Source organism: Larus michahellis, chromosome 7 (assembly GCF_964199755.1).
Source record: "Larus michahellis chromosome 7, bLarMic1.1, whole genome shotgun sequence".
In the NCBI taxonomy this organism is placed as follows: domain Eukaryota; kingdom Metazoa; phylum Chordata; class Aves; order Charadriiformes; family Laridae; genus Larus; species Larus michahellis.
The window spans coordinates 2336876-2350639 of record NC_133902.1 but is presented as its reverse complement, the minus strand read 5'-3'; the positions used below and the strand labels follow the sequence as shown (position 1 = coordinate 2350639).

General features: G+C 54.0%; 1 protein-coding gene across 4 annotated transcripts in view; it reads left to right on the top strand.

Annotated features, from left to right (window-relative positions):
• Positions 1-3903: 3903 nt before the first annotated feature.
• The window catches only part of DTX2 (deltex E3 ubiquitin ligase 2), a 39835-nt gene continuing 29974 nt past the window's right edge, over positions 3904-13764 (top strand). For 3 of the 4 annotated variants that reach the window (XM_074594956.1, XM_074594955.1, XM_074594954.1), the window contains exons 1-2: positions 3905-3963; positions 9027-9415. In XM_074594956.1, the coding sequence (XP_074451057.1) occupies positions 9109-9415 (307 nt within the window). In that variant the 5' untranslated portion in view covers positions 3905-3963; positions 9027-9108. Of the gene's footprint in view, positions 3964-9026; positions 9416-13764 lie in introns of all 4 variants that reach the window. The other variant, XM_074594957.1, reaches the window with a different exon arrangement.

Genomic DNA, 13764 nt, shown 5'->3' with positions numbered 1-13764 from the left:
CTGATCTGGTGGGAGATGTCCCTGGCCATGGCAGGGGGTTGGACTAGGTGGCCTTCAAAGGTCCTTTCCAACTCAACCCATTCATGATTCCGTGATTTCCCTGGAGAAGGCAGGCAGTGGGGCGCAGGGAGGTCAGCGGAGCTCACAGAGCATCTCCCACCGCCAGCAGGGACCAGGGACATGTTCCCTTCATCAGCCAAATCCCAGGTGTTGGAGAGCAAGGTCACCTGGTAAGAGCGAGACGCCTTTAACAGATCCCGTCTCTGCTTTGTCTAATCGGTCCCTGGCAGGGACCAGCAGCAGCTGCTGCAGAGGAAAATGAAATGAAATTTCACCTATTATCCTCTGCCTGCAGAGGAATTTCTTCCTCATTCCTGTCACTTCGGCTTTGTCTGCGCAGGGAAATTAATGTGAAATCAAGTGGGCTGTGAATTCAGAGTGCCACAGCAATCCCAACACGGCTTGGACAGTTTTCTAAGTGGCCGGGCTATTCCCCAGAGCATGAGACAAACCCCGGCAATTTAACAGCGCCTCAAGCATCAGGTTTTCTATACATTAGCGTAGGACCTTGAGTCAAAAACACAGGAGATGGAGCAGCCACAGGGAAATTAGTTCGACAGCCTTCCAGCCTGGCTGCAAGGAGAAAGAAAAGGAAGAAGGCAAATATTTAGCTAGTTATCCCGGCGTGCGGATGGCTCAGACAGAAGATGATCCCGTGTCGGAGGACTCGTGGCTGTGCATACTGATTTGGGGAGCACGCAGGGGCGGCTGTTTCAGTGTGTGAGTGCGGGAAATAAGGGCGCCGGCTGAAAAAAAAGTGTAAGGGATGCGTTAAACTCTCCGGATCGTTAGGGTAAAAATCATATCAAATATCATATCAAATATTTTTGCAGGCAGGGAGGACTATGAGGTCTGCATCCCCGTAAAGAGGGAACAGGGTCCATAGGGAGAGCGGGACACTGAGGTTTATCTTTCAAGGCCCGAGAGCATCGAGCACCTTCGCAGCCACCCTCAGACAAACTATTTGAGGGAATTTGTGCAGCGAGGTCTGATGGTCTCGGCTGTTCCTCAGGTCCAGGATCCATGCTGTTCGTGGTGCCTTGGCTCTGCCGACCCCTTCCAGGGCATTGGACCATCATGGACCACGCAGGTTGGACGAGTTGGGGAGAGGAATGAGAAAAGCGCATCTGAGGTCCAGCAAAGCGCTCGCATTGCTGAGATGAGATACCTCAGCCATCTACCGTGCCCTGCAGAGCCTTCCACCTGCCCTGGGTGCCAGACGTCCTACCAGATCAGCTCATGAATCCCTGCACAAAAATAAACAATAAAATATGATAATAAGAAGCAAATAAATCCAATGCACTTCTAGCTCCTTCCCACAGCTCAGCCACCCCCCGGGGTGGTTTGTCCCCATCGTACCGCCCTCCCCCTCTCCCAGTAACTACGCCCAGTGCAGGTCTGCGCTTCCTCCACCCTGTAGACACCCTGCAGCCCTTATCTGTAACGCCCTTCCGACCCTGGAGCATCATCCAAAGCCCTCACCCGGATTCCTTCATCAGCCAGAGCTTCTTCCTCCTCACTTGCAGCATCTCCTCATGTTCCAGCCGTGCTGCGTAGCTCTGCCAGGCTCCATATAATCTGTCCTTCACCACCCTCGATTCTCCCCGAAACCTTTCCCTGGTTAGGATCGGAGGAGGTTTAATGGCTGTCCACCTGGGCAACCACACGGATCAGAACCTGCTCCCAGCACGGCTTTAGAAAGCGTACCTATCTATTTTTCAGGCTTGTGTGTATCGAGGTAGAAAGGAAAAAAAAAAAAAAAATCTCTGTTTCCTTATTGCGGCCACAGGAGACAGAAATTGTGAGCACCTGAGTTGTAAATGCGAAACGTATTGCTTAAAGAGACACATCGCAAGCAGGCTATCAATCACTTTTGGCAATTATTAGCACTTTGTGAGTATTTTGAACTCAAGTGTGTGACAGTCTCATCCATCCTGGACCGGAGAAATCCACGGGCATCTGCATACGAGGCTGAGCTGCGGGGAGACACAGCTCCGGAGGATTTTTGCCGCAGCTGCGATGGGTATGTGCTCGGCACTATACATTTTCTGTAAGCAGGAAACTGACCTCTGTAAAGATAAATCCCGTGTATTTAACCCAGGGAGCAGAGTTTTAGGATGTCCCTCCACGCCTATGGCGTAAGGTGGTTCTATATGATATTTTTGCTACGTTATTGAGTCCAAGCATAATGTATTGTATTTTTATAAGCTTTTTAAAGCGCCTCCGGAGAGGGTGTATCCCAGCACGTCGTGGGTGAATCGGTGCTGCCGGGTGTAAAGTCCGGGGTAGTTTAAAGCCATTTGATAAGGGCTGGTGAAGGCTGCCTGATTTTGAAATGTCTCAGGGGCGGTTTTGCCTTCTGGGCAAGGGAAAAACCCAGGTGGGGTCTGACCTCCCCCTGAGACAGCACTGAGCTGTAATTCACCTGTCCACAAGGTGTTGCAGGATTAATGCAATCTCTAAATAAACACCTACTTCTCGCAAAGGGCCTGAACAAGGCGGGAGGAAGCAGTGCTCTGTCGTTGGAGAAATCTGCGGCGCACACGCGTTATATTTAACGATCCTCCTCCCCATGCTCAAAGAAGGAACGTGGCAGTAATCTCCAGGGGGGTGTTTCTGATTTACAGGAATGTAAATGAGACCGAGAATAACTCTCCTCAAGGCCGTAGCTGAGCAGATGATCAATCCCCGGCTGGATCCGGTGCCGGGTGATCACAGCCCCCGCCAGGATCCCAGGCCACCTTCAAGGGATGAGTCAGTGTCGGGAAAGCAGCTCCCACAGACGATATCCCGAAGCATTATGCTTCATTAGAGGCCGCACCTCTAACGAGACGTGGGTGTCACGGGCTCTGCTGAGCCATAGGGGTGGAGGTAGCGACACCGGGAGCATACGGATGTCGAAGGTTTCTCTAAAAGGAGCGAATTCTGTATCCTAGACCCAAGATATTGCAGAACCGGTGGCAGGAGGAGACCCCCAGTGCCACCTGGTCCCCACTCAACACTCCATCTGCCCCCCGTCGCTCCCCCCTCCCACCCCATATCACCTCCTCAGTCCCCCATCAGCCCCCCATCAGGCCCTTACCCCCCACCCCACCTCCCTATCACCCCCCATCACACATGCACCCCCCCATCCCACCCTTCCATCGCCCCATCATACCCCTCATCACCTGCCCACCACACACACCCCCATCCCACCCCCCCATAACCCTCCCATCCCACCCTCAACCCCCATCCTACACCCCCCCCATCCCACCCTCAACCCCCATCCCACCCCCCCATCATCCTCCCATCACACACATCCTTATCCCACCCCCCCAATCACACACACACCCCTTCCACCCTCACCCCCATCGCAACCACCATGACCCCCCCATCATCCCCCCCATCCCGCCCCTCATCACCCCCCATCACACACATCCCTATCCCACCCTCACTCCCCATCCCACGTCCCCATCCCACTCGCCCATCCCGCACACCCCCATCACCCCCCCATCACACACACCCCCATCCCACGCTCACCCCCCATCCCGCACACCCCCATCACCCCCCATCACCCCCCCATCACACACACCCCCATCCCACCCTCACCCCCCATCCCGCACACCCCCATCCCCCCTCCATCCCACCCCCTCGTCACCCCCCATCACACACACCCATCCCGCCCTCACCCCTCATCACACCCATCATGACCCCCCCATCCCTCTCCCATGACCTCCCCATCACATCCCCCACACAACCCACCCCCCGTTACCCCCAATTACCCCCCATCACCCCCCGCCCCTCCCTCCCGCCCCGCCCCTCCGGCCCCGCCCCCCGCACTACATCCCCCAGCCGCCCGCGCGGGCGCACGCGCGCTGTCTCCCGCCGCCGCGGGCCGGGAAGCGGCCGCCGCCGGGACTCGGGGTGAGGGGCGCGGGGGGACGGCGGGGGGCAGCGTCGGGGACGGGGTGGGGGGTAGCGCCGACAGCCCCTTCCCGCGGGCGCGGTGGGCCCGGGCCGTCCGTCAGGGGCCTCGCCGGCGCCTTGGCGGCGGCCAGAGACCGGTTGGTACCGACGCGCGGGCCCGCTCGCCCCTTCTCGGGCCGCTTCGGCCCGGCCGGGAGCCGGGCCTTCCCCTGCGGGCCCGGGGTGTAGGGGCCCGCGCCCCGGGGAGGGCGTTAACCCGCTAAGCCGGGGGGAGCAGGGCGGGGGACCCCTCGCAGCAGGCCCCGGGCCCTCCTTCGCCCCTGGGCGGGGGGGGACCGGTGCCGCCCGGACAAACCCGTGAGGCCCGGGGCGGGCCCGTGAGAGGGTCCTGCCCCGGGGTAGCCGGGTGTTCGAAGCCGGGGGGGGAGCGGTGGTCCGTGGCTGTGGGGGTCTCAGTGCTTCCAGGGTGGGCTTGAGCTCTGTGAGGGGTCTGGGCCAGGCTGGCCCCCGGGACCAGCTCCCCTGGGCACAACTCGCCCATGCTCTTCCCGGCAGTTGGGCTAGAAGCAGGGGAAGAGCCCTGCCAGTGCTTGTCAGAGCTCTCGGGAAGCTGGAGGAGCCCTACAGGTCTTGCCACGTTTGTGGCCACACAAGTAAGGGGTCTCCCCACAAGTAAATACTCTGTTTTAGTGCCCAGAAGGGCCCTAGAGCGAGCGAGCGGAGTGCCAGGGTTGATCCTGCGTTCAGGTGTACCTGCCCTCTTCTCCCCGCCTCGGCTTTCCCAGTCATTCCTGTCTGAAGTAAGCCCCCTGCCCAGCTGGTAGGCAAACGCCTTGTTCGGCTTCAGTTGCGGTCGTTATTTTCCCCTCCGAAGGCAAGTCGTTTTGCATGGCAGGAGACCGGGTTTGGAGCGGTCGGGTTTTATTTCTTCTGCTCTTTTGGCTGTCAACCCCAGCCGCCTTGTGCCGCGGGGATCGGCAAAGGCTGGGGGAGGGCAGGGCTGCCTGGAGGACACATCGATCTGCATGGCTGGAGTTATTGCTGCCACCTCCTCTCTAGTACCTTGCCCTGTGCTTACTGACGGGTTGCTGCTAGCTGCGTGCCAGCCGGTGCTGGGCGCTCGTGAAGGGAAAGAGGTGTTTAGATAGCAGTTACCTGGAAAGAGCTCCAAACCCTCTTTGATCTCTGCGTTCACAGCTCAGGTTGTGCTGGGCCCAGAAGTACAGATCAGATGCGGCGGGGGGGACCCTGCCTGCGTGATTTGGGGTCGGGGCACAGGGCATCCGTAACGCTGCTCCAGTCATGTGCCCTGCGCAGGGCCACGGGCTGGTTACAGCCCCACTGCCTCCTGCTGTGTTACGTGCTCTCCTAATCCCTGTGTAACCTTCTCCTGTGGGCTCCTTGTCCCTTCCAGTCCCATCTCTCGTGTGCTGTCAGTGGCACTTAACAAATCCAGCCTGGGCACCCTCTTTTCTGAGCAACCTGCTGAATAGTTTCTGTTTTACCAATCAGGTGATTTTTATTTTTTCAACACAGCCCCGTTCAAGGGCTCCCGAGGCCCTTTCTTTTCCAGGTAGAAGCTGGCATATCATTTAAACTTCTATCAGCGCTGGCAATCTCAGTTCGGAAACTTAAAAAGGGACTTGACATTTTTAGAAATCATCTCAGAGCTGTGAATTTTAAGATGCCACATTTAAAGCAAAAGAAAATTCTGCTTTATGGAAGTAGAACAGAATTAAACGTGTCTTTCAAATGCTTTAATTCCCACCTGCCCCTCCCCAGCTTTCTCACCACCGTTTGATGGAGCTTGAGGAGCAGGGAGTGAATCTACTGGGAAACACAACTGAAATGCACCCGATTCTTTTCCCATCCAAGTCCCTGATTAAAGCCATGTGGGCAGACGTTTCAGGGGTTCTGCTGGGGCATAAAGATCCAACCAAACAAATCCAAGATCTGAGCCCGCATTACAAATTACCTCCGAAGTAGAGGGCAGTTGGCCGGAATATTTAAGTTTACACTTCGAGTAGTCAGGGTTTTGTTTTCATTTGGGGCAAGGTGGCCTATAGGATTTCTAATTGGAGCCAGGACTAGCTTTTAGGGGTTGGCATGACTTTTGGCATTTCAAGGCTTTTTTTAAAGCTCAAGGTGAAGTGTTATAATCCAGGGGATTTTAGCAAAGATGTGTAGCTACTCTCTGGGCTGCCCATCTTCCCAGGACAGAGCGAGTGTGGAGGAGCAGCATCTAAACCGCTGCTGCTAGCGTCCAAAACGCAGTGCTAGTAAAGTGGGATGTGTAACGCGTCCCCAGCCGCAGCCAGCCATCTCTGTGCAGCTCTGTACCCCAAATCCTTTCTGCTTTGGTGTAACACACACGGCAGCCCACGGAGGGTAGGCTGAAAACTGTACGAGCAGCTCTGGTATTGAATTTCTCAGCTTTCAGTATTTGCATGCTGCTGAATTCACAGAGAGGGGAAAGGAACTGCAACTTCAGGCCTTTTTCTTTCTCTTGTTTGCCTTGAAATTTTGGCTTACTGAAGCTCTCCCGCATTCCTCGCTTCCCAATCCGTGCAAACAGCTGCTGGCTCAAGCAGTGTTCAGCTGCGAGAACTGGCAGGAGGCTGGAATATGCCTCTTGCTCCTCCTTTGGTCCAGCAGTCCCAGGGCAGGAAATATTTTTCCGTTCTGATGGGGAAGTGAATGTCGGAGCACGCGACGCTCACGTGCAGCTAGTCCGGGTACCTTTGCGTGTGGTCCAGGATTCAAAACATCCCTGCCACCCCAGGGGGTGAGCAATAGGCTTTTGTCACCCAGCTTTTCTCGGCCAGTGTCCCAGCGAGGGCAAGGTGGTGCATGAAGGGGACGGCTTTTCTCCTGGGATGCCCTCTAGTTTTCCATTTCCTGCTGCTGTGTTTCAAAAAGGAAGGAAGATGAACCGCTGACTCCCTCCAAACAGCCTCCCTGTGCTCTCCTGCTCTGCTTGTGGCTGTAGGATGTGCAGATAAATATTTGGTTATGACAGCTTGGTGTGGAAAAAAGGTGTTGGTTCTCTATTTGGGGTTCAGAGCACCTAATGTGGGTGGGCAGGAGAGAAAACCCTGCAGCCCTGCTTTGGTTCACACTGGTCCAAGCTGAGCATGGACATGCTGGTGGTCCCTGAGGAGATGTGTTGGTGTGAAACCTGCCGTAAAAAGAGTTGACAGGTGTTGGGTTTGATAGCTCAAGTTTTAATTTGCTGTTTTGAGCAGTGAAATAACCATCCTTGGTGCATTAGGGGAGAACAAATTACATCGACAAGATTGGTTGCAGAGACCGGGGTCTTCTCTTGGTGATCCAGAGCGGTTTGTCACCGGCACCAGTTGAGCTGGGGGTGGTCTGTAAAAATCTCAGAGCAGCTCATAAACTAATTTACACTGAATTCCTGGAGAAAGTGTTGCTTTCCTCTTATAAATGCAGACATGTGGGCGTGTCTGTTCTTCACTCGCTTTTTTTCTGTTTCTTTTTTAAGCTAGCAAGCCACATGAGCGTGATGGATGGGACGCTCCACGGAGCGTGGGATCTTCCCCCATCCGGCAGGGATGTCATTCTCCGTGCAGATGGCATCCTCCAGTGGAAGCCACCCACTGCTGCTCTGCCTCTTGGTAGACGTGAACTTTTCCATTTGATGGGAAGGAAGCTCATAGCTCCCCGCTGACTGCTAGGAGTTAAGCGAGCAATTAATTATGCGAGACCTTAGGAGGGAGAAGGTGACTTTATTTTAAGACAATGAGTTTTGCTCATTCGCAGTCACGCCCACCTGCTCCCGAGCACCAACACGGGGATCTCCAGGTGGTCTGTCTGGCCTTCAGACATCGACACACGTGTGTCCAGATGGTCTGGACAGGATTCCTTGCAATGACACAGCAGACAAGGAATGCCAAATATCAGACCTCTGGTGTCTCTTGGACAGCTTGGTGACCATGTGATGGCTTTGGGTCTGCCTTTTTACATTCCTTAGGGGCTAAGTGTGATGATCTTTTTTTGTCTCTGCATCCTGTCTCCGTGATTTAGGATTTATTCACTGGCCTTTGTATCTTTATCTGGATGTCTTGCGGGTCCTACCACATTCTTTATTCTTCCCCAAATTGTTACCTAATGGCTTGAGTCTTTCTTGATGCAGATTGTCCCTTGTTTCAAGGTGTTCCTTATTTTCCAACCTGAGAAGCTGCAGCTTGGTGTGCTTCCATCTTGAGGACCTGCTAAATCACTGCCCTCAGCACAGGCTGGTTATTACACCCCGTGTTCTTCCTGGTGCTTCTGTACTCCTCCTCATCAGTTCTTCGTTCAGATCATGCTCAACATATGTATTGCTGTGATTTGCAGGCTGTGCGTAGAGAGTTGTCTTCTGGCTTTGTGTTCATGTATAACACTGCGCAGAAGGAATCAAGGGATTGATCCTGGATCAAAACTGAGTGGTCAGAAGCCTGAACGGAGCTGATGTTGTATTCCTGGAGCTCAGATCAGTGAGAAGAGTTTGGGAACCACTTGCGTAACCAAGTCATTCCGGTGCACGAGTGCTTGGGGAACTCCTGCTCACAAGCTGACAGCTCATGTTGGGGTGGTCAGAGCATGACACTGCCAGGAGTGGTGCTGAGCACGGGCGAGGAGGGGTGTGGAGTGGCCGCTTGCCTTGGCACGTTCCTGGCTAGTGAGCACCTGAACTCAGGTCAGGGCTTGCAGATCAGCAGTGGCTCTGGGCTGGTTTTGTACAGATCTGCGGTGACTCAGGTGGTGTTTGGTGCCACAAGTCATAGGAAGCAGAGCCTCCCCTAAGAGTTTTTGCTCTAAATTAGCAAGAAAAGTTGCTAGCATTGGCAGGGAGTGGGTGGTGGTACCTCATTTGCCCTTGACCAGAGGGTTTTGAGACCAATGCACTTCTCTGTGGTCTCCTAAATGCATAGCGAGCATCTTCTGTGAAAAGCTGAGCTTGTTTCCCTCTCTTGAATGGCTTGTGTGGTTGCAGGGTGGGGTGGATATGGGGCATCATTCTCAGCTCTGTGTGCTCTCTTTGTTTCTTGCTTCAGGTCCCCCAGAAGAAAATGGTGTAAGGCCAGCCAGTGCAGCTGCCACTTCCAACCGCGGCGTGCCCAGACCTCAGGGAGGAACATGGCAGCAGCTCAGGGAGCAGGAAGCAGTTCAGCCGGGCCATCCGGACTCCCCGGTTCTGCCCCGGGGCACAGCAGCAACTCCACAGCAGTGGCGGTGTGGGAATGGCAGGATGAATTTGGCAGGTGGAGGCCGTACCGAGGGAACGTCTGCAGCTATATTGAACAGGTTTTTCAGGCCTCTCAGCAGAAGGGCCAGCGTTCAGGGTCGGGGCCTGTCAGCAGCATCCCTTTGGGACACGCGGATCCTGTCTTGGCCCCCTATGTCATCGACATCCCAAGCTTGACGCAGTTCCGGCAGGATACAGGTAAGGGAGTTTCCCTGCCTGTGCTGGGGTTTTGATGAGGCTGCTTGTGTGCTTGGAGATAAGTGGGGCCTCGTTCTGTGTAGGAGAGCCCTACAAAGCTCTGCTGCCACTGCTGGGCAGTTCTTTGAGGGGTGGCGTGTCTGCTTCTCTCCTTGTGCTGTCTGCCACCCAGCGTATTAGCACGTGAGAAGATTGATGTTGGCTGGCGTGAATCTGCGGGGCTGGGCACAGGCAGGCGGCGGTGATCTCTTATGGGACCTCTGGAGCTCAGAGCTTGTGAGCCAGAAACCTCAGAGCTGGAAACTTTCTTCCTGCCTCCACCCACATCCATTCAAGACCACTCGCATAAAAAGGGCCTTTTTACAATTCAGACCCTCCCGTTTGAATCCCTTGTTCCCTCTGCAACTGGAGTGCCAGCTGCTTTACCTTGGCATGCCGCCCTGCGCAAGCTGCTTTGCGAAAGCCTGCAGCCCCCGCAGAACGCCGTAATGCTGCAGCAGAATACTCCCCACGCTTGTGCTATGAGGCTGGTTTGCTTCCTCCCGGGGAGGAAGGGGCGGGCTGGGCTTAATAGCAGGATTGAGACCTAATTTTTCATTCGCATCTCATCTCTCTTGGGGTCACTGAGGCTAGCAGCTCAGAATCTGCTGAGATGACTCCTACCTTCTTTTGCTCCGGATGTGCTGGGCAGCTGTAGCTTAGAAAGGGGGCAGGGGTGGAATGCATGCTCTTAATCTCTGGAAAATCCAGGGAGATCCCAATTACATACCCTGTATGAATGGCTGCTTTGGAAAATTCTCTGTGCATCAGTTTCCCCTTTGCCAACATCCCTCCCATCACCCCAGGATGCAGTCAAGCATCACCCCGAGCTTTAGAGATGGGCAGTGCACTGGTTTCTTGCCAACTGAAGCAATAAGTGAGCAATGTCTTGAATCTGCTGCAAAATCGGGCAAGTCCTACAGGAAAGGGAAGCGGTTGGAGCAAATGTGAGTGGTCATCACAGCTGCATCCGTGTTTTTATTCTGACTTGGTGACCTTAGGATTAGTTTTTCTAGCAGTGTCCTGGGTGAGGAGGTTTCTTAGCTGGATGCCTTGGCAGGTCTGCTTAGCATGGCCTGTTTGAGCACCTGGAAGCCCTACTGAGGCTGTGGCTTCAAGCAATACTGCGTAGACCACCAGAGCTGGCACCAGTGGCTGTTTCTTGTTTTCTTCTTGCCTAGCTTGTGAAGGCTTCCAGCCTTTTGCCCTTTCAGCCAGTCCTTCAACACATGGACAACAGTCCTGGGCTGTCAGGAAACGGCCTGGTTTGGTGAGGGTGAGCAAAGTGCCTGTGGAAGATGTGTCCCAGTGTGAGTGGGACATCCTCCTCCACAAGTAGAGCTGTCTCTCCGTGAGGGTCTTGTATCTCTTTAGACCCTTGTGAGAGATCTCAAAACACATGGCGAATATTGTTCATCACGGGATGGTTTGGAGTTGTTCCCAATCTTTGTGGGACAGCCCAGTGCAATTTTGGAAATGATGTTGGCTGACGTGATCTCATCTTCCATTGGAGGAGATCTGTGGCTGAGTCGTTAATAACAAAACGGCTGATTCCACTTTGTGGCTCTCCCGCAGAGTTTCCCACCGATTCGGAGGGATGCTGATCAGAGTGGCCAGATCTGTGAGCCTCCCTCCACAGGTACCTGTGTGCTCTGCAGCGTGACTATTGGAACACTCTCATATCCCCTTTCAGTGGCCCAGTTCTAAGCAAAGCTTTTTGTCTCTGTGGGGCTCTGCCTTAAACGTGAACCTTTCTGAGCGAGGAGCCAGCTGACCTTTGTCATGTGCTGGAGAAAAGAATCTCTGCAGGAAACATCCCCATGAAAAAATCTTTAAACAGAGAAAAAAATAGGCTGTTGTATTCTGCTCATTAGCTATTAGACAGACAAATAGGCTCTTCAAAGGAAGCCAGGGAGAATAACAGGAAGCCGGTGTTAATGGGACCAGCATCCTCACCAACGGGGAATGACAGCTGTGCAGGGGGATCTTGTGGGTAGGATTAGCCGTGGGCTTCAGCTGCTGGTCCAGGCAGATTAGCTGGAAGTGAATGCAAGGGAGCAGCAGGAGTTGTGCTCTCACCACAGCTGTTTGCCCACCCTGGAGAGGAATGCCAGTTTCCCTGCCAGCCTGGGGGAAGGGGGATGTTTTCCAAGTGCGTGGCTTTGGTCTTGCTGTTAACTCCTAAAAGCTCTTCTCCCTGCTGCTCTGTGTTAAAAACACAGGTTGCTTGCAAACTCCTCAAGTCCTCTCTGTGCTGCTTTTAGCTTCTGACCTGCCAATGGAGCAGGGGCAGGCTTGGTAATCTCCCCTGAGATGTGTCCCACTGGGCTTTCTGACACCTTACTTTACCCGTGGTAATCCCCTTTCTCCTGGGAGCAGCTTCCCTGCACTCCTCTCTAACTGTAGTGCATTTCTCATCATCTCACTTCCAGCCCAGTCTCATCCCCAGCCCTCCTCCTGCTCAGGGGGTCATCCCTGCAGCTGCCCACCTGTTGAGGCCATATTTCTAGAACTTGGCAGGACTTGTTTGCTGGATAGGAGCAGTCATAGCTAGAGTTCGCTTTTGGCTGTGTCATCTGCTTTGCCACGTAAGACATTGATTCCCATCTGGGGAAGGTCACCTTGGTTCTCCTGACCCCTTCTGCCCTGACTTCTGCCAGGGAAAGGCTTTATCCCACAGGAATCCCTGGGTTTCGTGGTTGAGCTATTTGGATTCAACCCCAGTTCTTAGTGGGGAGCTTGCTATGTTTCATGGGCTGCTAGTAGCTTTTTAGGTGTGCTGATGAGATGTTGTCTGTTGGATGGTGTCACCAGAGTCCTGCTCTGCAATAAGCAGGACGTTTGGTGCTGCTCTGGCTGCTGAAACAACAGGTTGGAAGTGAGTGCTGGACCTTTTCTGGGTGCGCATCCCATGCATGGGCCGTTCCAGTCCCCAGTGCCTTCAGCTCCCCAGCAGAAACAGGAGTCCTGCCGTTCCTTGGTCTGGCACATTCTGTATTTGAGAGAGCCTCAGCCTTTATGTCAGCTCTGGAGCTCAGATCTGTCTTTCTTGGTACCGTTTCTGCAATGACATGTGGGGCATACCTGGTCTGACCACCACGGAGCTGTGCAGAAACCACCAGCACAATTTACAAAGAAGCCTGGGAGCGTGATAGGAGCAGAGATGTGACTTTCAGGCTGTCGAGCAGAATTTTTAGCAGCGAGGAGGTGCTTAATGCCCTTATGGTTTGAGTCAGGTTCTAGCAATTTCTGCAGTAGCCCAAGAGCATGGAGCAGAAATAACAGCAATGTGAGGCAGAGATACTTGAGCCAGCATTCAGCCAGCTGGAGCCTGAACGCAGGTAGCAATTGGGTTTTGGCGGCGTGGAGTCTTACATGGGCTATCCTCCCTCTTCCTTGGGGTGTGCTTGTGGGGTGTAAAGCTTGCTTGGATTGCCTGCCCCACACCGAGCCACGAGCAACATCCTGGGGCAGTTCTCCGCAGGCTTTAGGTGTGGATACTGCTTTTACCTGTGGCCCTGGAGCTTAGGGTCATAACTCTCATGACCTCTTAGGAGGCTTTATTTTAATTTTTTTTTCCCTCTTGGTGCTGTTCTCTGAACTCCTCCTGTGTTGTAACGACTCGCTGCACCCCTCTTCACCCCCACTTGCTGCATCCCCAGACTTGCTTGCCCCGCGGCGTTTCCTGCTCCTCGTTCTCCGTGCAGAGCGCTGCTGAGGATTTTCCCAGCAGCAGCAGTTTTGACCCTGCTGCAGTAACCTGTTTTTGCAGAGGTTGCAGAGCTTCTGTCCTGTTGGGTGGCTTTACCTTCCTCTCATTAGGCTTTTTCTTTTTTAAAGAAAGGAATAAAGTGACCGGGAGTGAAGTCACCCTGGAGAGCCAGGCTTCCAGGGGGTTTGAGCTCCTGCTGTTGCTGTCGAGCAGCCATGCAAGGGCAGCGTGTCTGCTTTCGTTTCTCACCCTTTGTCTGAACAGCTGCGCTCTCCAGTTTCCAAATGATTTCCCTGGCTTCTCCTCTCTAGTCTTGCTATATTGCCCAGCAGTCAAGAGCCTGGAGAAGCCGACCCTGTTCGTCCACTCTCCAAAGTCCTTGTGGGACTTCACCCACTCCCTCAAGAGCAAAATTGCCCAGACCCTTGTGTCGTGAAGTGGGTGTTCAGCCCCTTAAGTGCGCTCCTGCAAAGCACTTCCTGATGGTGTCATGTCTCTATAGTTACTCTGTTGTCAAGGCTGTGGGAGTTGTTTTTTTTTAAAACAGATCTGTGCCTCAGCCTGATTTGTTTGGTTTTTTTTTTTTTTTTACTTTTTT